The sequence below is a fragment of the Aulonocara stuartgranti genome (genome assembly GCF_965226115.1).
Source record: "Aulonocara stuartgranti genome assembly, chromosome: 15".
NCBI lineage: Eukaryota > Metazoa > Chordata > Actinopteri > Cichliformes > Cichlidae > Aulonocara > Aulonocara stuartgranti.
This window is the reverse complement of record NC_138951.1, coordinates 40,333,015-40,359,933: the sequence shown is the minus strand read 5'-3', so window position 1 is coordinate 40,359,933 and position 26,919 is coordinate 40,333,015. Positions and strand designations below refer to the sequence as shown.

The 26,919-nt window shown below is 42.7% G+C and overlaps 1 protein-coding gene across 14 annotated transcripts in view; it reads right to left on the bottom strand.

The window, feature by feature from the left end:
- adgrl2a (adhesion G protein-coupled receptor L2a) overlaps positions 1–26,919 on the bottom strand; it is a 94,618-nt gene that overhangs the window by 14,374 nt on the left and 53,325 nt on the right. For 10 of the 14 annotated variants that reach the window (XM_082506883.1, XM_082506886.1, XM_082506882.1 and 7 more), the window contains 12 exons: positions 21,350–22,150; positions 10,065–10,358; positions 9,407–9,510; positions 8,351–8,536; positions 7,863–7,901; positions 5,845–6,028; positions 5,041–5,163; positions 4,437–4,642; positions 3,613–3,786; positions 2,898–3,107; positions 2,023–2,243; positions 1,325–1,391 (listed from right to left, as the gene is read on the bottom strand). In XM_082506883.1, coding sequence (XP_082363009.1) covers positions 1,325–1,391; positions 2,023–2,243; positions 2,898–3,107; positions 3,613–3,786; positions 4,437–4,642; positions 5,041–5,163; positions 5,845–6,028; positions 7,863–7,901; positions 8,351–8,536; positions 9,407–9,510; positions 10,065–10,358; positions 21,350–22,150 — 2,609 coding nt within the window. The remainder of the gene's footprint in view (positions 1–1,324; positions 1,392–2,022; positions 2,244–2,897; positions 3,108–3,612; positions 3,787–4,436; positions 4,643–5,040; positions 5,164–5,844; positions 6,029–7,862; positions 7,902–8,350; positions 8,537–9,406; positions 9,511–10,064; positions 10,359–21,349; positions 22,151–26,919) is intronic. The other 4 variants (XM_082506890.1, XM_082506894.1, XM_082506885.1 and 1 more) reach the window with 1 other exon arrangement.

Genomic DNA, 26,919 nt, shown 5'->3' with positions numbered 1-26,919 from the left:
AAAGGAAACATATTCCAGTGTGGCTGACAGAGCATTTGCTGAGACAGGGAGAAATGTATGTTTGCTTTAATACAATGTTAGCTTTTCCTCAATTATAAGCTCACACATTCAAAGCAGGGAGGCAGAGAGGAGGAAAGAAAAAAGACAGGAAAATCACTGAAAACAAGAAAAAGTCATTTCAGCATTTACTCCGAGACATTTCAATCCAGCGCAGACCCTTTTCGAGTGAGCACCATTTCTTCCATTCCTAAGCCAACGCCTGTTTGTGAGAAAGCTGTGAAATGCAATCCAGTGTGCAGATTTGCCTTTTACTTATTCTGCTGCCACACAGACAAAGAGTACGGCCACTGCATCTTTACTTTGAAAACTCGGAGCAGTCTGCCAATAGTGTGCAGGGACTCGATGGAATTTGACACGGCTGACCCTTTTCTCTAGTATATTTTCAGTGTCAGCTTGATGTTCAGCAGAGGTCACTGCATCTGTAGATACAGTACCAACCATTAGCTTGGATAATGAACACAGTACTGAACAAATACCACCCATCCTCCCTACACAGCAGCAAGACGAGCCTGCAGAGCTTCCTTATCCCTCGGTGTGCACGAGGGCAAAGCAATACATGATGTGGGAAGCTGAGAGGATATATGTGAGGCACACCACCTGCTATTTCTTTTTTTTGGTCCTGCGCAGGGAAGTAAGACTCCCGAAGGTCTTATTCTTCTGAGCCTCTCTGATGGAGCGAGAGATAATAATGTCATGACCAGTAAATAATTGCATGTCTCAATGGGACATATGTCAGTATTATATGCTATATGTCCTTCACCCTTGGCGGACCCTGACCAAACAGAAGGGATGCCTTTGCTCTCCGTCTTCCTGACAAAGTCGTGCGCTATTTACAGGCAGACAAATACAAAAAAGAGCTATGAACATTACCCCGGCTTGCAACGTGTGCTGTAAAATGGACCATTTCAGCCAATTGTTAACATAATTTTTTCCCTCATCACATACCTTTGAAGGTCATCAGGTAATATCTGTGATATGAGACTTCCTGAAATTGTGTAAAAGTGAGGTTAAAGTACACTATCAAGGCTGATGCTTGTCAGGCAGTGAGAGGCAGAGGGGAACGTCGGACGCCTCGTAATCTGTCTGTGGCGCAAAATTAACCTGTCATCACCGGGAAGGCTTGGAGCAAAAATCCTGCTGACTTTTCCCTTCAGTTCAACCATCTTGCTCCCTTTATCTTCCTCCTGCATCTCTTTCATCTCACCCTCTTGGTCCCTTCCTCACTCTGTCAGTATGAGTATTCAAAGAAAAGAAAACAGCTTACCATGATGATACAGGTGACAGGTCCTATAAAACTCCATATGAAATGATTATCCACACTTAGCCAGCACCTATGTCAGAGAAACACACAAATCAGCTCCAGGCAGTGAACACCACAAAAACGACATCGTGCTCCTGTGGCTAAAAATGGAAAGAAATCATTTTTGGTTACTTGGGCTGATGTCTTTTATTATCAGTGTTTAACTCAAAGCTCTTTCACAAAACGAGCAGGAAGACGGCCGGACACAACAGGAGAAGAAGCAAACCGAGCAGCCCCTCTTAATAGCGTCGTCTTAGCTGTGATATAGCCATTAATCTATGTAAAAGGCTTTTTTCCCCTGCACTGCGCTCTCCTCTTTAAGACAGCATTTACAAACAAGAGGTCACAGGAGGGTCTTTGAACAGAAAGGCATTAATGTAGCTGCAGCCTCCCCTGAAACCACAGTGTTGAGTCTGTCAGCCACTTTCAAATGACATAAAAAATTGAACAGCTGCCCATCCCTGGCAAAAGGCGCTCAAATGTTTTGGTGTAGTCTCCAGGGATGCACATAAGGTGCTGGAAGAAATGACGAGCGGATTTCTTTTCAAAATCTGCCACACGCAGCCACAGCAGGTAAGCCCACACAGTGCAGCATCCAGCATGTCTGCTCTGCATTTCCAAGAATGTTTTCAGAGAGAGAGAAAAAAAGAAGCTGCACTCACGCTTTCTTGGTCCCGTAGCTCCTGTAGTCAATAGCTGCTGAGACGCCGACAACGATGGCAGGGAAGAGGTAACCAGACACGTAGTAATACTTTTTCCGCGAGTATTCGCTCTCAAAGACTTCTACAAGCATGAGGTACAGCTGGACTCCCTCAAGACACATCCAGGAGAAGGAAGCTAGGAAGAAGAAGTGCAGGATCCCCGCAATGATGGCACAGCCAATCTGAGAACGACAGAAGAACAACAGATTCAGACAATCAAAGAACAAGATGCAAAGGAGACACAGTGAAATTTATTAAATTATCTTTCGACATCAAGATGACACGTGTCGTTTCCATCTGACTTTTGTTGTTGTTGCTGTTTTTTTAGTGAAAATTGTACATCGTGTACCCCATCTTTTATTGAAGCTCCCTGAAAAGATCGTCGTTTCAGGGCGTCTCGTTCAACAGCAGAGAAAAACAATGAATATTCATTCACCACATGGGCTCTGACTAAGCACAGGTTTAGCTTTCCATCAGCACAGTACAAATTTAAATGCCATTAGTATTGTGGGGTTAGAGTTAGGAGATTTAATTATTTGGAGCTGTGAAAAAAGACAGAAAAAAGCTGCCGTTGCTCAGCAATCGTCGCTGCAGCTTCAAAGGAAAGAGGGAAAAAGACCCATCAAGCGGAAGACATGTCCCTTTAGTAAGCTATATTAATGGTGCTGTTCCACTCGTGTCATGTCAGGGACAAGTGGGGAAGGCTAGAAACAAACAATGCTTAAAGTCTTATCCATTTTACTCTGGAAGGGTCTTTTGTGTGAGGGCTGAGAGGCGATAAGGAGAGAGAGGATGAATCAAAACCAAATCAATAGGGTGAAATCATTCCGGCTTACCCTGGGTTCCGTCATATCGATACCAATTAGGAATATTAACTCTGCAATGAAGAGATTAATGCACAAGTTCTTGTGGATGGTGTTGCGATCGCTCTGCAGGCCCCGGAAGAAACAGAAGGTGAAGATGCTGATCATGAGGCAGACGAGGGACACCACGATGCCGACGCGAGTGATGACGGTCAGGAGCAGCTCGTGCACTTCACTGCTGGCCTGAAGCGAAAGGGCGAAATGACAAAGAGGGTCGTGTGAAGCTCTGAGGGAAATAATGGTAGCCTCCCCTTTTAGATTTGATAATTGAGGACTAAAACGAAGAAATGACTGCTTACATTTACATTCCAGCATAATGAGATAAATCAGGAGCAACAAAAGGACACAGAGTAACCAATTTCATATTTTGGGACTACATCCCTATCCCATGACATATCTGCGGGCGCCCATGGTGATGATATTGATTAAAAAAATCTTTCTCTTTCAATAATTGTGGTTATTTCATTATCGTTTGCTTCTGGGTGTAAAATTAGCATTACGTGTTGGAGAAGATGCACTCAAAACAACCCAGTACGCACAGATCGACTCATTAAACCGCACCGTGATAGCTGCAATCTTTAGCTGCTTTAATATTCAAGCCTAGAAACTAAAATGTTAAGGGTCTGATCTTGATTTAATCAAAAATCCTCCAATGCTACGGGTGGGCACGAAAGAAGACTGGACATACCGAGGTTTCACGGTGTGCCATGAGGATGGCAAAGTTGGTGAGATGGCTGCATGAGCAGGTGGTGTGTGTTTTATTGGAGTCCAGGAGTTTGCAGCCTTGGGTGGACCAGTAGCCCATCATGCTTCTCTCAGAGTAATTCCAGAAGGAGCAATTGGAGTTGAAGTAGTGCTCCATCTGCAGATAACAAGAGATATGGTTAAGTGTCCAAATAATTGACTTCCTGAAATTGAAGCACATGTAGAACACAGAGGCCATTTACCCCCCACTCACAGAAAGTATTTTTCTGCACTGATATGGATGAGGATTTTTCACTTCACAGCTCTTATGAAGCAATTCATATGTTGTATCTCATTTGGCACATGCTTGCCAAATCAACCGAAGCATGGTCGCGTATACGAGGCCTTAATAACAGAGAAGCATAATTGTTTGACGGCATGTCTTTGGAATTGCACAATTTCTCTGATAAAGAATGGAGTCACGCGCGGCCCTCTGGGAACTCTAGTGACAACTTTAAAAGACGAAAGATAATTGGTGCTCCAGTAATTTCATCCTAGATTGTAGGGCTAATCTAGGAGTTAATTTCCCTCACTATAAAAGAAAATGGGTATCATTTATATCCCAATGTTGATTAAAGAATTAGTTTTCATTAAGAATTCACTTAGGTTCTAAAGACTCCTTTAATTTGATGTTCAATGACTTAAATAAACTGCCAACTGACCTAGCCAGACATTTACAATTCAAATTGCACATCTCCGTCTACTCTAGATCTTCCCTCCTGGTGTTTTTAATATGGCCCGTCCATTTGTTCCTGCAGGCGGACTTACATCAATGTGCTCCAGGGTAAAAATCACGGGGTCATTAATGAACACGCGGCTAGACTCTTTGTTGATTGAGGCGGCGATGATGTCCGAGTTGACGGCTACCGAGACGTTGCGGGCGTAGGCGTCATTGTCCATCTTGATGGTGGCGTTTTCTGTGCTGAGGAACTGGCTCAGGTTTTTGTAGAGCATGAAAACCAGTTTGGCAACTCCTGCGGAGCGAAAGATTTAAAGAAACACCAGATTAGGGAAAGAGCGACGCAATTAAAACAACAGGGGCCTAAAAGAAGTGAAGACAAAATATGCAGAAGACCAGAGGACGAGAAAGCTCTAAAACTGACTGCATCTTTTTCAATGTAGCTGAATTTAAATTATTCAAGCAATTATCTGCATGGATGAGAGAAGTGAGATATATTTGCTACAAATGGCCTTATTTGTAGGTTTAAAATCGCAGAGCTTTGGAGTTTTTGAGATAAACTGCACTCAGTCTCTTGAAAATGAATCCATTTCACAGTTTCTCCTACGCTAAAGAATCACTTTTGTTTGTCTCTGAGTTACCAGAGTTAACTTTGACCGAGCTCCTCTCGCTATCGTTGCTTTTTTAACTCACCATTCCGACTGTTGAGCTTAACAGTATTGGCTGAGAGCTGGATTGAGATGCCGCTTTTGCCGATCTGTGGAAATTTGAAATCCTGGACCTGGCCATCCGTGCTGAGAACATACACTTCCAGGACTGCCAAGAGCAGAGAGGCAGGGGATGAGTTAGAGAACGACAACAAAAAAAACGAAAATCGGTCAATTCAGAAGAGACAAAAAAGAAAAAAAGCAGAAGGGAAGACGATTTCTTCCTGACATTTCTACACGAGCTGTTTAAACATTTCTAAATGTTAGTGACAGTGCGCCACGCAATAAAAGCGTCACTCACACAGTGATCGTTTCATCCCAGTGGTGCTCCCACTAATATGAATAAAACGGTGCTGAGAGAAACCAAAGGACTCTCTCGTTCGGTCTATCAGCTGAAGAAAATGAGCGAAGGAAGAGGAGCTTTGGATAAACAATGTCCTTTTTTCTGCCTGCACAGCAGGCTAATGTTCACATTAGTGTATAGAGTTACAAGGTCTAGACGCACACATTTATAAAGTAAGCGTGCGCAATCAGAGAATCCAGTCTATTTAATTGTCTGATATTCATCACTTTGTCAGTAAGCGACTTGTTAAACCTAATACGCCTTGTTTTTCACTTCCCCCGAGGTTTAAACCCTTATTATGAAAACAAAGTCCTTTTTTATGAGGCGGCCTTGTGTTGCTATCACAGGAGTTACTCTTTCAATGAACTGAGCGTAATCAAATTAGCCGAGGCGCACATCAATCACGGACGCTTGTCATTTGCTTACCGCAAACTCGGCTTTACTCACTTATATTATCTGCTGGGACTTTGACAATAGCCGGTTCCATGAGGTTGTCGGCGAGGACGAAGGCCCCTTCCTCCAAAGTATCCAGTAACATGGTGGCTGCGTGAGTTTGCTCGGTGCTGTTCATGTCCTGCCAGGATTTGAGCGCCTCTGGTCGCAGAAGGTTATCCACCGTGTCCACGATGGCCTGTATTAAAGCAGATAACCGAAACAAATCCACAGAAAACAAAGGTTCTTGAGTGTCTGGAAACAAGTGACATTTTCTGTGGATGAGCTGTGACATGCAGACGCTGATGTGAGTTAGTGAAACGCTGTGCTGGAGTGTCACGTCGTTAGGAGTGAAATGGACAAAAGTGAGGAAGCTGAAAGGACGTCTGTTTCTCAGGTGTATATGTAATGTAAACATATATTTGCAACACATTTCAAAATAAAAACAATAAAAAATGTTTTTAATGTGATGTTAATGAAGGAAGAACTGCTAAAAGAGCGGAGGAGACGAGGCGCTTCAGCGATGCTCGGCCTCTTTTCCAAGGATGTTGCGTCGATGCTCTGGGTCACAGTGCACTGAGCCTATCACGTCTGTCTGATAACAGGATATTAAGAGACGGCCTGGTGAAAGCCAAAGTCTCCGTGGCTGATCTCAATTAAAGCTCTCTAATTGGAAAGTTCAGTGGGCAGCAACTTTCCTTTTCTTCAAACACTTTACTGTAGAACAAGTAATTAAGCCGCCCTGCAAAGGCACTCGAAAAGTCAACCAAAAGTGTGCAGTTTGCTAAACTGTTGTTTGTCCCGTGAATGCAAACCTTGTTTTTTTTTCCCTTACATCTTTTTTGCCATCTAAAAGCTCAGGAAACACGGAGGATAAATTGGGCATAAATGATGCAGGGTTTTCTTCAGGAAATAATAAAATCAATGCGTCTAATCAGGTAATCAATGCTGGCGACGGCTGGAGGAGAGGGTGGGGTGTGTGTGGGGGGGGGCTAATGTGAAGTTGCGTCAGATGTCAGATACTGATGACTCAACAATCCCTGTCCCTGATCCTCTCTCATGCTGCTGTAATTTACATCGACATAACCTCTCGGAAGTCAAATCGAAATGTTTTGACTTTAAAAAGCGAAACGATGATGCGACGCGGCGGCGGCGATATGACTACGTATGTGCTTTTTGCTTTTTTCCAGTTTCCCTGCCTCCTTTACGAGCGCACGGCCGTTGACTGGCTAATTAGCTTGATCCATTTTAACACCCTCCCGAAGGAGAGATGGATTGAGGGGGGTGACTTTGGTGGCAGGTGGAGGACACTGATGTCCCTGATGGTGGGGGGATATATATACAGCCAAAATACTTTGATGTGCGAACCCAACGCTGTGAAAGCATTTGGGGAAGAAAGGGAAAGAAAAAAAAAAGCGTTTGACCTGCACTAACCCCATTAACCAGCTCGAGCTATAGATTTGTACCTTTAATTTATGAAACGCATTCATTTAATGACCTCAAACCTGCGCCCTTGTGGATTTTCCCTTTGCAGGCTGTGAATGGTCAGGAAACGATCCGTAGAAAGAGTTTTGATACATCACTACAAAGCAGCAAATCCTTCATCAAATGAATAATGAGGGGGATGTAAGAAGAGGATGTCTGCTTGAGTTGTGCTGTTATTCATGTAGGCGTGCAGTCTTGAGTAAACACAGAAAATAATAACAGGGACAAACGGAAGAAACAACAAAATACACCATAGCTGTCAATGCATACAGGAGAGAAAAAAAAGAAGACACGTACACAGTTACAAAAAGAAGCCACCTAAGTAACTGGAGATGACTTCTCTTTGACTTAGGAAGCACTTTGAATACAACTGTGTTTTTGTGTGAAGCAATTACTCAAAAAAGCAGGAAGCACAGGGAGGAGGGTGTACACGACAGTGGAGAGGGTGCATGCTGCTGAACTTGGGCTAGGGCATATACAGTACGGTAGTACAGGAATAGAGGGGACAGCAGCTGCAAGCAGAGTGGGCAGAAGCTTTGCTTCAGTACCTTCATGTATGCCCTGCATGTCCTTTCTCGCTTTTGGAGCTTTTTTTGTTTGAGAAGGAAAAGAACAGATACAAAATAGAGACATGTAATTTGCACAAGTTCACGAGCTCGAGTAAAGAATTGGTAGAAATAATAAAGGGGTGAGCGCTGGATGGAAAAACCAACTGATAAAACGACCAGTCTCAAATGGCACCGGTGGATCACACTCATGACACTGAATACACATCTGCTCAAAAATCAGAACTGCTTTTCTGTTTGTTTCCCAGCTCGGCTGAACTTGAAGTGAAAAGCACAGAAAAGCAGACTGCTGACGTAATCTGGTGAAAAAAATCGAATAAAACGCAGCTATTGTATTAAAGAAGTATTAAGTTATCAGTAAAGCATAAAAGCGATGTAAGTTATGCAGAGTCATTCAGTAAGAGGGAACTGGGGAGAAACTTGAGGTAATATTTTTTAATACCCTGCTAATATGTGGAGGATCTGGTTACCTTGTTGAAGCTCCGTCCTGCAGAATCCTTCTCGCTGGGTCTGAGCTCCTGCAGCTGCGCATCCAGGATGTCCACCAGCTGCTCCATCAGGCGCACTGAGGAGCTGACGTCCCCGGCAAAGATGGGTCCTTTGGTGTGCTTGGCTAATTCATTGGCCAAGTTAGCTGCGTTTTCACCGCTGCGGATCTGCATGGGGAGAGAGTGAGTAATGCGAATGAGAATACGAAAAGACAGACTTGGAGGGCTCTTTGCGGCTCTGTTTCTAACATAAAAATCACACTTGAATGAGTCCTTGAAATATTGGTTATGAAAAGAGGGTTTAATGTTTTCTTCACACAGCAGAAGCTGCTATAGTGGCAGTTTTTTCTTTTTTTATTGTGTGCTAAGGCAAAAGAAAAAAACATGTCTACAAAGAGTGGTTTGCAAAATAAGACTATGGTGCAGATTATACAGAAGGTAAAAGGCTTTTAATCAAAGGGCACAATGTCAGGTACTTTTGTCCCTTATTTCCGAGTCGGGTGCCAAAGCAAACGAGTCCACGTGGTGGATTTGGAACAGATTACATGTCGGATGCTCCTCCTAATACAACCGTCCTATTTATGGGCCAGCTTCTGACCTCCCAGTTTCAAACTGGGTGAAGGTGTTAACCACTACACCACTAACCAAAGTGTAAAATCAAAATCACTAAAATGTAAATACACAATTATACACACTGCAGCTTCATGGTGCCTTTCCTACTGTCCCTCTGTATAATGCAGTTTGTGTCATTTTATTTTGTTAACACAAAATTTGGATCGTTTTAACTCCGATATTTCACTTTTTTCTTTTTTTGTAGTCGTCTTCTATAAAACCAAAAGTATAGGACACATCAGCCCTTTTTGTCATCCTGCTTTCGAGTGATTCTGACCCAGATTTGCTTCCATGTTTATATTTTTTTTCCAGTGAATAGTTTACTTTTGCAACTGACGTCCTTTACAGGAACACATTATTTTTGTCTACTCCTTATTTTAAGAAAAACACTTAGATGGAAAACAGCGAGGCAGAGCTCATACAAACCTTCTGGGCTACTTGGTTGACCCAGTGGGAGGTGCAGTTGCTGAGATCAGGGCCCTTTGGGTGCCAGTCCCCGGTGGAAAGGACACATAAATAAGATGCTGTGCCTGACAGAAAAAAACCAAGAAAACAAACAAGAAGAGAACAGTCAAGTTGAATCAACTCAAATCAAATACATATTTTTTATGAGGCTGCTCGCTGAACAACAAAGGCAGAAACAGAGATCAAAGGAAGAAATTGCACACAAGCAACACAATCATGCAAATTGAGTATTTATATGTAGAACATATATGAATCCAAAACATTTTTGTGCACATGACAACATAAGCCTGAGCAGATGTTTCTTCTTAGTTTTCCCCACTTTGTCTATCGAGACAATGTACAGAAAACTAATTTTGTTAGCCTGTTATTGCTACAAAGTGACACGAGTTCATATACAATCAAATGAGGAACAAACAAACAGCTGAGCCTCAGTCAGTCAGAGACTGCTTACGCTAACAGCCACTGCTGATTCCTTTAAGTTAAATCTTTTATAATTAGAGAAAAAAGGAATATCTAACAAACACGGGGATGTTCTCTCGAGAGCTGTCGGGTCATATTGAACGCAGCGAGCAGTCGGCCCTGAGATGAGAGAGAGAGAAGGAAAGACGGCCCTGTTTACCTCGTGTTCCCTTGGGACAAGGTCGCTCAACAAGCATGCCCCTCTGGGTCTGAGGCCACATTATGTCTCTTTTCTCAATTGCCTTGCAGAAGCGTTCAGGTAAAGGGAAAGACTCCAGGGGCGGAGGGGAAGGAGTCTGTGGGATTACAGGACGTGGCCTGGGCGTTCCCCTGCTGCGCTCCTTGTACCCTGTTGTGGTGGTATTGTTGTCCACACCCCAGTGCACCGTGGTTGTTGTTGTGGTGGTTGTCGTTTTTGTAGGCGGAGTCGTGGTGACTTCTGAAAACGGCGGTGCTGTGCAACGGGAGAGAAAAAACAGAAGTCAATATTTGGGTGGAGCGCCGCTGTGTGATCTGCGCTGGGTTGGATGGGGTTGGGGGAGAACACGACGAGTCTGGATCTCACTGGGATACATTTAGTGTTTCTCAGCCTCCAAAAACACGATGCAGTGCTGTGAATAAAAATAATAACCAAATGGTAAGTTGACCTGCGGTTGCTGTGTGAGGTCAGCTCATTAGTGTGGCACCCCTGTTGTGCAAAACACATAATACCGAGGATTTGCTAAGAATATTCAACCTGGCAGCTTTTCAAAGCTTGACCTTCTGGTGGGCAGAAGTCTTCATGTACAACTAAACCTTAACGGCGCCCCCTGTAAGCAACATTCCCATTTTTTTCCTCAACACGTTCGACGCTGTAATGCTTATACATCCAAGTACCCTGTTGTGTAAATTGCCACTAAGTGCTTTGTGCAACAAGCGTATTTGCTTTCCCGTTGACTATGGCTTATCCAAGGCACTCAGTCTGAAGCGAACAAGACAATAATTACAGTAACATCCTCCTGCCTGGCAATCATTCTTGCCTGGAAGATTTTGTGGCATGGCTGATTAAATTTCACTAGAGCAACACGGAACCTGTATGTGCAGCCATGGTGCCAGAACATTCATTTTACAGTTGTTTCTCCCTACAACTCATACTCTGATAAAACAGGTGTGCAGTAACTCTTCCAATGCCCCGGGCAAAAACAATATGTTTCAGTCCCAGGAAAGGAGAAAAATAGTGCAGTCCTTACATTTAACATGAGCCACTAAGGAAAAACTATGAAGACATTTTTCATGTGATACACCGGAGGAGTGAGAGTAACGCTGTAATTACATTTCATAAAAGTTGAACATAAGGGAGCTTTATAGATGAAATGTTGATAAACACTGACTATTTGATATAAATCTGCAAGTGCAAAAAGAAAGCAGAACAACCACCTCGGAAAAAAACATATTTGTTGGTTGAATTTAACAGAAAAAAGCCGAATCAATCAAAAGGAGCTCTGAACGTTATGCGATCTAATCGCATTTGAGTACTTTGATTTCCTCCATTAGGCTGCCTATAGAGCATGCAGAAAATGCGAAGAGGTGCTGTTACACTGCCGGGGTTGAGCACAGTTGCTGTCGGTGCTGCAACACCTTGTGAAATAACAGGTGAAGGTAGAGACGAGGCAGAAAGTGAGGACGAGGAGATAATCTGAGGTGGAAGGGGTGAGGCAAGAGAAGCGGAGAAACAGAGGGCGACGATGGGAAAATTCAATAAGAGTGGGGTCAATAAGAAGACATTTTCGGCGTTCTGGTGAACCCCTGGTTCCATATCTATCGCCTCTTATCTGACTCAACCCTCACACACACACACACACACACACACCAATTCTTCCATCACCAAAGGCCCCATCGTGTGGATCAGAAGCTTCAGCACAGTGGAGCTGAAGGGAATCGTCTTTGAGGCTGGCTGCCACCTGTGGAGAATTAGGCTCTATTGACCAGAGGAGATGACTCTCTGTGCTCCCTCCTGTTGAGGGAGGCTATAGGACGGCATACACACAAACACACACACACGCACAAGCAGGTGACATGAAGGTGTACACAGCTGACTGGCTGTTTTGACACTGAGCTGAAGGCAGATTTGGCTGGCTGGTCGGCTGGCTTCACCTCAGCATCCCCCCTTCTCTTGTCCCTTCTCCCCTACCTGTATCCTTTTACTCAACACAGTGAAATTCTTGGCTGCACAGCCTGTCACAGCAGTTGAGAGACAACCTGTGCTTAGTGTCCTTTCAGCACCAGCATTTAGCTGGCTGGGAGAAATGTTTGTCTCTATTCTGCACCAATATCCTTTTATTGCTATAGCCCTTTTTTTTCTTTCTTTCTCTTTTTTAAGACTCACTGAGAAGAATCAGAGACGTGAAAGCAAGCTTTGCAGATTCCTGGTTGACTTTACAAGCTGTGGCAATCAATGCTGCGGCTCGGTCTAAAGGAAACGAATGTGTGTCAACGCAGTGTTAAAATGATTATCGTTGTTTCTTCATAAATGTCTGGGTCAGAGTTGCTTGGCAAACTTCCACAAGGCTCCCAAGAAACTGTGGGGCCCCTTTATGGGTTTCTCATTTCCAAAGTATGAAAGATGATAAGGCTAAAAATCCCAGTCTCTGTGGGTGGGAGGTTTAGGATCCAGACAGAAATGAAATGAAAATAAATTGCTGTTCGGCAGCGTGATTCAAGATAAAGGGCTCACCACTACAGCCAATAAATCAAAGAGGCATCTGCTGTAATCCAAGCACATTCCTTTTGCATGTCAACTAACAACTGTATCTTGTCTATACTCTCATTCAACAGGACTACATGCAAAAACAAAAAAAATTGCTGTGATGTTGGGGTTTACGCGCTAGTTAAAACGACCGCAATCTTTTTATTCTCTGATGGTGCCTGCTGTCAACAGCAAAGCTGGGAATATAATTAATGTTGGAGTCTTGTTGATATAGAGCTTGAACTGAGGGGTTTCCGTTTGAGAGGGACGACCCTGTGGCTTACGGAAAGGGCTGCGGGGTGGATTGAAAAAAACCAAAGAATCAGTTAGCTACGAAAAAACCCCCAATAAAACTCTTGCTGCTCTGATTGGACGCCATCAGAGCTTCGTTAATGAGCAGTACTGGGAAGAAAACGCATTATTTAAAATGGCTCAATTAATCCAGTTTGGAGGTTTCATGTCATGTTTATGATGCAAACTAATCCGCTTTCCAGTGTGAAAACGAGGCTAATGTGGATGTAGGCTACACTTCCCACAGAGATCCGTGCATAAACAATGCAGCCCCTCTGACCACTGCTGCTCCCGTGTACGTAGCTTGTCATCCCGTAATCCTACCAGAAACACAATAATCTCATTACCGTTATGCCATAGACTGGTTTAATTTAATCCAATGAACGCTAGGAGGAATTAACCCAAAGGCATTAAAATGGACACTCTTCTCAGGTAGTCACTTCTTCACAGAGATGTCTAAGTGGATGGTTTTTATAAGCAGAGCAAGCAGAGCCGAGTGAGGGATGGCTATCGATCTGTTGGCGGTGCTGCAGCAGGCCTTTCCAGACCTTTTCAGATTCATAACATTAAGCAAATAGTTCTGTTTTCCATTGTGGCAACACATGCCTTGACACTCCTGAACTTTCCCTGTGCGACGTTCCTTTGATTATGACAAAAGAAGCAAATCCCACGTTCGGGCTATATATCGAATCCAGGACAGGATCCTTGATTATTATGTCTGTGCTGCACTCAGCCCAAGGGGAAGCTTCAATTAGCTGTCATACAGTGGGAGCGCACAGAGTGATATTCTCCAAAGCACTGCCACTAGTCAGGGCAGACTTATTCATAACCTCTTTGTGAGATTCAACACCCACACATTGTTGCACTTGAATGTATCTCGGTGGTTCGGTTATTACCACAGGGGTTACAGACAATAAGATGGGAAATCGAGGAGAGGAGCATGTCAAGTTTTGAGCCAGTGCAAAGCATATGCATGGACGCAACACACACACACACACACACACACACACACACACACACACACACACACACACACACACACACACACACACACACACACACACACACACACAGAGGCCAGATGAGACTTTACCAGGACTCGGTATTCACGGCGAGGTGACAAATGAAAACCGACAGCGTGTGTGTCTTTTATATTATGTTTAATGGCTTCACTTTCAGTAGGCACCGCATGGTTGTTCATCAGGGTAATGTTTCATACACATTATCAGGTGCTGTTTATCTTGTGAGGGAAGGGAAAGTGGTTTAGCATTCGTTTCAGCTAATTTGCCACATTAAAAGCTAAAATAATTATTGGATGTCACTTATCACCTCCTCTATCCCCTGCTTTGTCATGGAATAATCACATGATGGGAAGTGAAGCTGCTTAAGAGATTTACTGTACCGCTTGTACCTACTGTACCATTTTTGAGAGAGGGAAAAAAACAACCTTTTTGTGCTACAGTGAAAGGCTTGTGGTAATCACACGCCCATGAAAGGGGAAAAAGTTAACGAGCCCATGAAACCACAAAACAGATCCAGGCCTGTTTCTGCCATCAATAGCGACCCGTGATAGGCTTTTGGGAAGGGGACCAACGAACAACCCATCGGCTTTAGAGCCGCTCGACACTGAGCGCAGGCTAATTGAAATAAGGCGCTGAAGTGTGAGAAAAACTGTAAATAATTCTCTGTGCTAATACTGCTGATGCGTCCCTGTTTCCAGCGCGCACGGCGCTCGTTGTCTCCGGGTCCCGCCTTGCATCGAAGTTCATATGGAAATGGAGCTGTTCTTGAGTACGAAACAGCGTGATGATTTATAATATGTTTGTGATGCATTTTGATATCTACCAATAATAACAATAATACACAAAGGAAATTGGATTACACATCTTTCACTCTTTGTAGCTGTGGAGGGAACACAGCGTATGATTGCTTGTGTATCAGCAGTAAATATTAAGAAAGGCGAGTGAAAATTCATATAATTTCCCATGAGTCATGTCCTTGTGAGGTGTGTACAGTACACATCTATGTCTTAGGGAACCTAATAGTTGGATTATGTTATTTTCTGTTGTCTCCAGTGTTTCTGTTTCACACAGCAGCACTGGAGGCAACACACACACACACACACACTTTGAAGGAAGCAGAGACATACATATACACATTTACACATTCATATACACTCTCACACACAAAATGTATGGAGAACAGACTTAGCAGCTGCCAGACTGCCGCCTGTTTTCTTTTTTTTTTCCTTGCAGCTTTCTGAACCGTACGTGCCTCAAATTTCAAGCGTTAACTCAAAGTGTGCCAGGCAGACTGATATGCAACGCTGTGCACAGGAGAGGGTATCTATTTTGGGGCAGTCACATGCACGTGCACGAGCGCACGGAGATGCACACCCAAGCGGCTGCGTGTGCATGTGTGAGCACGGGAGCTGCAAAATGCAGAAATCCATGCAAACCCGCAGATTAGAGAAACACAGACTCCCATAGACACAATAATCACGCCTGTGTGAAATAAATCTCCTCAAAGGCGTGTGTCAGGGAGTGATGGGGGACCATTGTGATGTCTGAGTAATAATTCTTTTAATACGCCTTGTTTCACAGTCAGACTGTAATCAAACAAGAGACTGTGGATCCCCTTGGCTATAGGACTCAGTGTAACTATAATCACCCCTCTTCCCCTTTATGTAAAACAACTCTTTGTGACATTCTAAATCATAACCCCGGGTTTGCTATTGCCCACATCTTGTGTGCTGTCAGTGGAGATTATTTGGCCATGTTGTTTATACTAACGTAACATCAGCTTGTAAGGCTGCATTCCAAGTGAAGTTCCAACTAGCAGGTCGGGACTGTGGGATAAGCTCTGAAATGGTATTCTTTATCCAGTGGCCAGTGCTCAGTGCTGGAGTAACAGCAAAGATCGTGATCATATTTCAGAGGAAACAGGTGACCTCCTAACCTGATGTGTAATAGCCTTTATTGCCACCAGATGGTTCGTTATTATCCCACAAAAGTAATATCTGAGACGCTGTGAATAATAGTCCAAATCCCCATTGTGGAATTTCCCTTTTTCATCAGCCTAGTTAAATTCACTCCTATATCATAACCAAAAAGGAGAACAGCGGTGTTATGATGTAGACAGAATAACTAAATTGTGTTTAAAAAGATACGGGGGAGGAATAAAGAGCTGAAGCAGGCGGACAGATATTAGAGAGTTTTGCATTCTAAAAGCAACAATGGAGACATTTAGCTGACAAAATTGGAAATATCATGCACCTGGGCAGAAAAATATGAGATTTAGGGACGTATTTAAGCCGCTCAACAAAATATGAAACTTGCTGAATTTACCTGTTCCGACCAAGAAGCAGGCCTGCCAAGAGGTCAGCTCGCTGTGGGGGGATTTTTATACAGACTTGCTGCAGTGAGGTGTTTCATTTGGTTGAGCCTTGGCTGGCCGGGCTTGTGCGGTCAGAATTAGAGTCACCTTGACAGAGGCGAATAGTTACTTACCAAGAATTTATCAGTAGAAAATCCAACTACGAACAGATGGGAAATATTGGATTTTACTTTTTTTTTTAATAATGAAAATATTGATCCTTAAAAAAAAAAAAACAGTGGAAATGACTTCTTAATGACAGCCAGCAGTGTGTGAGCCGCGTGCTCATGTTATGATGGCCATCTTTGCCCTGTTGTGTGTGTGCAGTTCCCCATGAGGCAGAGCTAAGGATTTGCTCAAATCCACTCATTTAGTGTGCACTGCTCTCACTAGGCATTATTTGAGCAGTCTGACTTAGGCTTTAGCCCGACTTCAGCAGAGAAGTCAAACAGATGCCTATGGGTGACGACATGCTTGCAAAATGCAAACATGTGGATCTAAGTCGCAGCTCGTGTACATTCACAGAGAAGGAGGACTTAAAAGAAAAAAAAATGCTAGTTTGGATCAGCTGGAGGGCAAAGCAGAAACGAGGCACTGATGTGATCGGTGCTTAATGTTACACCGTGATTGCACTTGCTTGCGGAGGCGCCGACGGACAGCTGTGGACACCATGGATGAGTAGTTGTTCTTATTAAAACGGTCTTCTGGGACGACGCGTGCTTGTAAATCTACACAGGCAAGCCTGTGACGACAAATTTGAAGGCACGCCATGGCAGCGTGTAGCTTCGGTTTCACTGATGACAAAATTGGCATCGCTGTGACCAAAGGTGACTATCGTATATTCACGGACGTGAAAAGGGTAAAACATGCTTTAGGAGAGATATGTGGATTTGGTTGTCAGAGTTAGAGTGGGTTTGGTCCGATGGCATCAGGCACCAACCGAGACAATGAGTGTCTGCAACTCAGAAATAAAGAAATAAAAGAAAGAGTAAAGCAGCACAACTGAATGCAACAGAAACAACGACGGCGAGAAACCATGTGACTGAAACGGACAGAAAAGAAAACATGAAGACAAAAACAGAAAGGGTGATTTTCCACATCGATACCCTCCCCATCCACACCGCTGTCCACACTTGATTGTTGTCAAGGCAAACATGTTTTTAACCCATCCTGAACCGTGATCCTGCACCACAGTGAGCAGACACAAAGTTCTTACCACCTGACCAGAAATAGCCTCACACACATTTTCAAAACTGCACAGCCTGGCTAAACAAAGAATAAAAAAAAGATGGTTTTGATCATTGTGGCTAATTTATACATTTTTTAAGGGTGTGGCTGCTTCGAGATGTTTTTCAGTGTCGTACTAAACGAAACTGTCAGGACTGCATATGTTGTAACTAGCTAAAAGTAGCATCCCTTTTAATGAGCCTGGGAAGTGGCACCTCCTTATCCAAGCCGGCTACTCGACAATCGCAACACCTTAAAAAATAATAAAGAACAAATTCAAACTCGAGGACACATAAACATCCATGCTCTATACATTTTAGCGGAGCAGCTTAGATGGCTGCGAAAGCTTAATGATGATGTTGACAGTGTCCATCTTTTTACCCCCCTTCCTTGTTTTCTCTCTAAATGTTGCCACGCACAAGTTGACCTCCATGTAAGCACCACAGAAGACAGAAATGAATCATAGTGGTGCTTATTAGAGAGCTGTATATTTATCAGACTATAAGAGGTAAGCTCTCTAGGGTGATGCTAATGCATATGAGTCACAAGCATCTGTTAACAGCTGAACATTTTTGCACTGTAAAGCACTTTCATAACACACCAACTACAGGGCATTGTTTTGACCACATGCAGACTTTTGTAAGCTAATTGGCAACTCGCGTCGGTGAGCCGTACCTTATAATTTTAGACAAATTGGGTCATTTTCTTTCTTACGATCCCTACTTGCGAATGTTGTAATTTGACTGTGCAGCGCAAAGATTGAAACTGTATGCAAATGTATTGACATTTGAACAATTAAAGAGGCAGTTTTGATTTGTGTGGGTGTTAACTGCAGCACTGGGGGCTTTTATACAGTAGTATTTTGCAGTGCGGGATAAAATAAAAGATTTCCAAGGCTCACCTGTGTCCCATCCTGGAAATGTCACAGCTTGTTTTTACCCACTTTGGGTATAAAAGGCTTTGGAGATGCTTACGCGGTGGTTTGAGGCCACATATCAGAGCTTGGCATGAATACATTCTCCACAGAAATGGGTGCATAATGAGTTCTCTTTGGGAATACCTCATTCAAATCCATGTAATCATCTCACTTAAAAAATGCAACAAAGGAATGTGCCTTTTGCATTGGCAAAACCACTTTATTATATTGACGTTGGTCAAAGCCACGAGAGGGACTTGCTGACCCATATAGCGTCCACTTCCAGTGGAGCTGATTGTTGAATCGGAGCCCATCCACTCCCACATAATCCTACAAGAGATGATCTTGTCTCTACACGAGCAATGCTATTGGACTTGACAAGAACCCAAATGTCTGTCGCATAAAGCCTCAGCGTCACTTTGATGCTTAGCGTTCCATGACGGATCAAATCAAGTGACTGAGTTGTTTGTGCATTGAGAAATGGCAATAGAGCAGAAAGTGCAGTAAAAGTAAAGTTTTGGTCTTGCCCCTACCAATTCCATCAGCTTCTATTCATTCTCTGAGATTCCCTTTAAAAGTAGAACGACCTGCAGATATTAGTCAAAAGTTTAACACAGCCCTATAAATACTGAAAGCGTGGAACTATTTTGCATGTTGGATTCTTAGGGCTAAAACACTGTGCACCATATGGTGATTCAACAAATAGAAAAAGTAAGAAACTATTACTTTGCTGCTTAAATCCTCTTGTTACACGGTAAGTAACTACTGGATGTTTGTCTGACTGATAATGGGCCAAACTCATCATTCAGCAGCAGAATTTTGCAAGTTTGGGCCAGTTACTGCTACACTCATACACAAACACACCTTTGTGCGTGTGCATGTAGTCTAGGCTTTAGTGCATGAGAATGTTCTTTTAGTTTCCTTCTTTTTTCTTTGTCGCTGCTGCTAAAAACGTATAGGTTCAACTTTTAACACCACAAAAGCATTCTGATGGCTTGTTTCAGTGGCCAGTGATGCAGCCACTGAAACGAGCATAAAGATATCAAAGAGAGGGCGTCCTGTGACAGCCAGAAAAAATTGCCATCATTTATGTGTCAACATCAGCCATGTGGGAGGACAAGTTTATTGACATCTTGATGATCATCCTGGACCATTCTCCCTTGCTCTCATCGACTGCAACTCAACATACATTAGTCAGCAACAGGGCCAGGCTCATGTCTCATTTATCAAGGGGAGAGAACTGAGTCCTTGTAGACATTAAAATAAAGATGAGAGAATAAGGAAACCCTAAGGAGAAGGAAATGCAGGATGTCAGAGACTGTATATTTCTTAACGTACTAGACAGGAAGTGAAGTGGGCTCTTTTTGATGCTTGAGAGGTATCTGTGTGAATAAACAAGCTAGCACAGTGTGATTTAAGACACACAGACAACTGGAGTGTATTCTTATATCAGGGCAGATCCTTTTAAAGCCTCTTATTTTGCTATCGGTGATCAGTGTCCATTTAACAAATGAAAAAGTTGATTGAGCATGCAGTGTGTGTATAAACAGCTTAATACGGGAAGCCATATCAGTTAATCTGGAAAGACAATGCTGACTGCTTCATAGTCAGTTTGCTGGTTATAAACACATAATGCACTAATTGATTCTCATTTGTTAGGAGAAAAAAATAACACGACCGCTTTTACAGTGACTGTCGGGAAATTTAAGGGAATGGCCCAAAACCAGCTTATTTTTGATTTCTTCAAATGAGTACGTGAATGTATGTTCAGGCATGACTAAAATAAGGTAACGGATTCTGACTGCAGAATACGCCTCAATTGTTCAAAATTTGTAGGTAAAACTCGATATATTGATAAAGTATTTAGTGGAAGAACTTCACGCAAGTTATAAAGATCATTTTTTAATTTTATTTGGCCAGTGAACCCTGTGCATTTTACCTCAGACCTGGTTTGCATTGCCTAGGCTGATGCTGTTCCACTTGCTGAACCCAGTCTAGCAGCCCTAGGCCGTGCCCTATCAATACCAAAGTGGACGAGCCAACGCATTAATAAATATTGAGCTCTTGGATAATCTGTGAAAAAGTTGCTTGACCTCTGTGGCTCATCATTAACTATGCTGAGCATTACGTGGACTTAGGATTCTGGGTGTGGAGGGATTAAGATAATTACCGTTATTATATTCTCAGCGTAAGGACGATTGCAAGCCTTGGCTGGTCTCCGCTCAGCTCTTGACAGCTAAATTAAAAACACATGCTGCCGATGTGACCCTGGATGATTGATCCGTCTCTTTTTTGTCTGCATCTCTTTCTGTCTTAAGGAGAACCTTGAATCCTTACACTTCAGCTAGAGACTGTAAAATGAAGTGGGGGGGTTCTCTCGCTTTTTTTCACTTTTTAATGGCCAACAGAGATTTCAAGTTTCAGCATCACTGGGGAATTATCTAACCTTGCCCCAGGCCAGACTTTGCACCTGTCCAGACATGTATGTTTCCAGAGGTGAGAGTATCTCTCTCTCTTCCTGTCTTACTCACTCTCAAAAAAAAAAAAGAAAGGAATATGCTAGCAGGGGTCCCTGGAGCCTTAGCACCAGGGACTCAGGGAACGCCCGGATGGTAAACCTCCCAAATCCCCATGATGCTGATCCCTTATGATATGGTAACTGGCTTCGAGGTGTTGTTTACCACAGAGCCCCGCTCACTTCAATGCTTTCCTACACTCCAAAGCTTCCCATAACATATCTAGCACATATTAGATTCTAAATTAAAAATCAGTCAGCTGTGACACTTGATACATAGATGGGGATAGCAGAGGAATATAAAAGTGCACTTGACAGGAACTAAAATCACAATCTCAGCAATGCAATTTAACACTATTGTCTGCAGGAGAAATGATCGGGGCGACGGTTTCTTACCATGTGCCGGATCAGGCAGGCCAAACTCCAAGTTGTACCTCAGGATGTAAAAGTTATTCCACACATAGAGCTGGTTATCTCGCGGATTATAATCCACAGCTGCAATGTACTGGTACTGGTTGGGAAAGTGGATATCAACGTATTCCCCACGGTTCTGTTTGGTATTGTAAATATAATCAATCAGGCTCTTGCTGACTTCACTTTCATTGTCTTCGTAGGTGGAGCGGACCACATAGAGTACTCCACAGACCATGAAGGCATTGGAGGCTGAGCGCTTGTCATAGGTCGTTTCCCAGGTAGCTTCAAATCGTAGCGTGTAGGGGTTCAGCTGGCTGATCACCATCATACCATTGTTCTGCTCTGTGGCATAAATCACCCACAGCCCGTTCTCATCCACCGCCAGGTCAATGTCTGTTTTTCCTCCCCACTTGTAGGGCGACGTGTCGTGGTAGTTGGCGTTGTTGATGATCGCCTCACCGCTTTTGATTCGAGTCCGCAGGTCAAACTTCACGATGTTTCGGGTACGCTCCTTGTTGAAAAACACCGCCCCGTCGTAGACCACAAATCCAGTCCCATCCACCCGGTGCGGCAGCTTGTAGGTGATGGTTTGACGGGCATTTTGAAAGTCATCCAAGGAGGAGTACTCGATTAGAGTGTCTGTTCGGTACGGAGTCCAAGGCATGAAGTAGATTTTGTCGCCGGCTTGCAGTGGGTCTTTGCACCAGGCTCCAGCTTGCTGCTCCGCTTCAAATATAAAGGAAGGTTCACCGACAGCTTTCAGAGTCCCAGGACAAAGAAAAACTAGCAATGGAGAAAGAGTAGAATGAGAAGCAGAAAGGTTAAAATGTGAAAAGCATATACATATATATATACACGCTTAAATAGCCGATTTAATAGCTAATTTCTTCATTTTGTTTTACAGGTTGTCCAATAAGAGTGGGGACAAACACATATCAATGAGTGGCCAAAACACAACTAACATCTATAGCCAATATGAGGACGTTTTGTGCATAGAAAGAAAAAATACAAAGAAATAGAAAAGTTATTAAGCATAATGTTTAAATATGTAGTAGTCGGAAACGAAAAGAAGACTGGCCTCATAGACATTAACTGTTGAGTAAAACACAAATGAGGGGAAAACATAACAGAAACAAAACTTAACATAACAATTGGTCCTGTAAATAAAAGTATGCAGCCAACTAAAGTCACTTGGCAACAGACGGGAGAGGTTATGACAGAGCAGGAGTCAACGGAGTCTGCAAAATGTGTATACTCTGATGTCTCAGTTACACCACCTATTCTAATGGTATATACCTGAGAGGCTCGTCATTACGAAGTGGTGCAAATATCACAATCATTCAAATTGAAAAGTAATAAAAAATGTTTGGTTTCTTTTCTTTGAAAGGGTCTCTTGAGGTGTTTTTGGTTGTTGTCTGAGGTAAAGGAGGCATAAGAATCAACGGAGAAAAGAGCAGCAAGTGGTCTGGTGAGAATAATGGGGAAAACAGTGAGAAGGGTAGGGATCTTGAAGAGAAAAGGGACAGTTGATAGCAAAAGCTTGAAAAGAAGGCCAGGAAACACTGTTACCATGGCATGCTATGGAAAAGGGTTTAGAAGCCAAGCAATATGAGATTCTGCTGAGTAGCAAAGCACCCAGGGAGAATGAGAAGAGGACGCCCCTATGGACTGCAGCCAATATTCCCCTATTTACATCTTTTGGCTGCTTGTGTACCGTCTTTATATGGCCAGCTTTACTTCCCTTGTAGCACTACACTGGCTGCTAACGTTACAGTTGGGGGGTGCGGAGGTTCTGACGATAACGTCTGCAATGGGTTTCTAGAGGCCACCATCGGAAAATAGGTAACTGACAACTAGATGCCACAAAACAAGGAGCTAGGGTTTGGGTCGTGTCTGTTATTTACCTTTTTGCTCCACTTCTATTTTAAGCGTTGGAAGAGAGAATGAAAGGGGTGCAAGGGAAAAAAACAGATTAATATGAATTAAGTGTCATCGCCACGATTACATATGCAGAAACACGTTATGAGACATGGAACAAGACGGGTACACCTATTAGAAACAGGAAAGTTGTGAGAAAGATGACACACAGACGTCAAAGTCCTGTCTCAGAAAAAGGGTTAGATTAGAGCACCAAAAACTGTGTGGTCACATTTGGCGTCATGACTAATTGTCAAAGTAGTTTTGTAGCAAAGTGGTGGGTGGATTTTTTTTTTCATTGGCAAGTGAGAAAATTGTTATTAACATACGTTCAGTTTTATATCCACGACTCTAACCATTTCAGAAAAATCTCTCTTTAGTTAGAAATATGGTAAAAATTTGCATAAAGTAAAAGTCACATTTTTGTCTCTCAAAGAAACTGAAACCCTGTCTTACAGTTGGACAGATCACACGATACTTTCTAGAGTGTGACTTTTCATTCCCTTAAATCCACTCACCACCAAAACTCAATCAAGATTGATTATTTCCTTTTTCTAAGTGGAAAGTTGTACAAATACACTGCTCAAAAAAAGGTAAAATTTAGGGAGCAATCCATTTCACCTGCTTTGGTGCAATGAAAGCTACAACAGGCACACCGGAGAGGCAACAACATGACAACAGTTTAGCAGGTGGTGGCCACAGACCATTACTCTCCATGTCCTTCCTGCACCACGTTTCTCTGCTTTTGCTTTTTGCTAGCGTCCTTGTCAACACTGTTATCACGAGACGCTCCATGCAGCACATTCAGGTTCCTGTAGGAGCGTATGTTATGAGAACTGGACAGGGCCTCCCCAATCCCAGCCCTACAAAATGACCCCAGTAGGCTATTAATACGAATACCAAACGGTCACACGCCATGAAGACGGGACTAGGGGCTGACGTCCTTTGGTGTGGCCTTTAGCACAGTGCAGCTTGATTGGCATTCACCAGTGAACATCAGAATTGGCGTGTTCTCCGCTGACACGCCATGAGAGCAGCTTCACACTGAGTACAAGTGACAGACGTGAAAGAATCTGGAGATGCCTTGGTCAGTGTTATGCTGCCTGCAGTAGCACTGAGCATGAGTGCTTAGCAGTGGGTCAGTGATGGACTGGGGAGGCATATCCTTGGACAGCTGCACAGACCTCCACATGCTAAACAGCTGATCACTGTTAGGTACCAGGATGAAATCCTCAGACCCACTGTCAGACCTTATGCTGTTGCTGTGGGTTCTTCTAGTGTATAGGTAATTCCTGGACAGAGGCATCGATGCCATTGACTGGCCTTCATTTCCCCAGACCTGAATCCAACTGAGAACCTCTGGGAGCACCCAGACTGTCTCGGATGTCACTGATGAAATGATCCAGGTCTAGAAGGAGATCTGCCAGGTCACCGTCTGCTATCTCACCCAGAGCCACACTATGACACCAGTTGAAGCAGCCTCTAATTTCAATTTTAAACTTTGATTGGTGGTATAATTTTGAACCTTGCCTGCAAAGGGTTTATGAATTACACATTTTATATCAAAAAAGCTTTTCTATGTGTGATTTAAGTGGGGGGTTTTTGAGCAGTGTAATTGATTACATCGTGTTATTCAATTAAAGCAGGTTTTAATATAATAAAGATCCAATTTCAATTTTGTGGGAAAAATACAATGCAAAAGTCTCCATGTAACATTTTTATCATTATTTTCACTTTTAAAAAGATGAAGCCATGCACAAATAAGTTCATTGCAGACCAAGGGAGCAGGTAATCACTGTAAATTGTTGGAGCAAAATGCATGAATATACCTCTCGTGCACTCACTGTGGAAAAATGTATTTAATTTTATGTTCCATAAGAGCGTGCGCAATCTGAATAGATGTTTTTGTGTCCATATGAGTCTGCTATAAATTAGCCATCATGAGCGCATTCAAACAAGGCACTCTGAATGCACTTGTGCTAATAAGCATTATTCAGTCCATTAAACTGAGATGTCAATAGCCGATAAAACATTTCACATTTCACTAAAACTTAGAAAAAAAAAAAGAATTCCATATGCATTGCAAGTGAGTGGCTTCTAATTCTGAACTGCAACAATACAATAATGGAAAATATATATATAGAGAGAGAGCAGTATATAAGCAAGGTACATCTAAAGCCTAGATCAGACTGGACAATTCAAGACAGTACAGCAGTAATCTGTTTGTGTTGAATGTACACTGTTTAAGAGGTAACAGTGTTACAGAAAGGGAAATCCAGTCAGTGGTATTTGTACATGAACGAGAGAAAAACTGTGAGTGAGATATCAAAACAATTCTGTCACTCTGCCCTTAAAAGGCAAAAACCTGATTTAAATTTGGCTGATCTGAAATTCAAGGTAAAGAAAATTAGATTTTATTTTAACTGCTTCTTCACATCATGAGCTGTGACCAAGAGACCGAGCAGCTTATAGTGTTCGAGCACACGGTTTCAGTGTCGTTTTGTTTTTTTAAATTGTGTTTTGGACCTTAATTTATCCTCCAAGATCAAACTTCAAATTCAGCGCTCACTATTATGTCCTGATGTGTCAAGTAGTTAGAATGAGACCTCAAAACTTCAGCGAGAACAATGAGAAAACCTTGAAGTGGAAATCAGCAAAAATTTAAATTAGGTGTGTCTTTGGCTTAAGGAACCTGGTATTTATCAAATGGTACTCTTATTTAAGTGAGTTTTATTTCTTTTAATTTGAACTTTTATGAAGCGTCAACAACAAAGTAATATCTATGTGCGGAGTGTTTGAAGTGCACTCGTACTTTACTTCACTGATTCAACGATTATTTCTGCACACCTCTGATCTTGTGCCCTTCAGTCTACATTCCTATGTGTTTGTGACTGTCTGTTTTTCACAAAAAGCGTTAACGTGATCATACATTTTTATCCGGGGCCTGCAACACTCCTTTTGTATACATGTTCACATTAAAATTTGAATCCGTCACAAACTGTTGAGTCTGATCTTGGCTTCTGTGGCAAGAAAGAAAAAAAAATCTATGAAGCTTGCGATTCAAAAGGATCCACAAATGAATGCACTCCATTCTGCAGAAGAAATTCAAGTGTGCTGCACCTAACTAAGAGATCTCACATGGATAGGAATCAAACAAACTAACAACAGTTCTCAGAAGCTGCCTCAGCCACACAAAATAGAAGAGGTGAGAAGCAGACGGAGAGACACGGGTGAAGGAAATCTGGAAAGAAAGGGAGAACACATGACCGAAGACCTGATGATGTAAGTAGAAATGTAAAAATAGAAACAGCAATCAGTGTGATCAGAAATCGGTCAGTGGATGAAGAGAGTGAGTCAGATACCCAGGAGGTTTCCTGCAGATTGCACAGGGGAAGGGAAGAAATTAAGTCAGTTTATATACAGCAACATTACAACAAGCATGAGACACATTCGAATCCACATTTAACCCAGGAAACTACATTCTTTTCTTTTCTAGGGAATTCTTGCTTTTTAAGAAGTACTTGTAATTAAATAACCCCGGTTAATAATCTGGCTTTCTATTATTTTGTGAACACATGTCTGCTGTCAACTCAGTTAGGTATCCTGGTGTTGAATTGAAGCATTAAATTAAATAT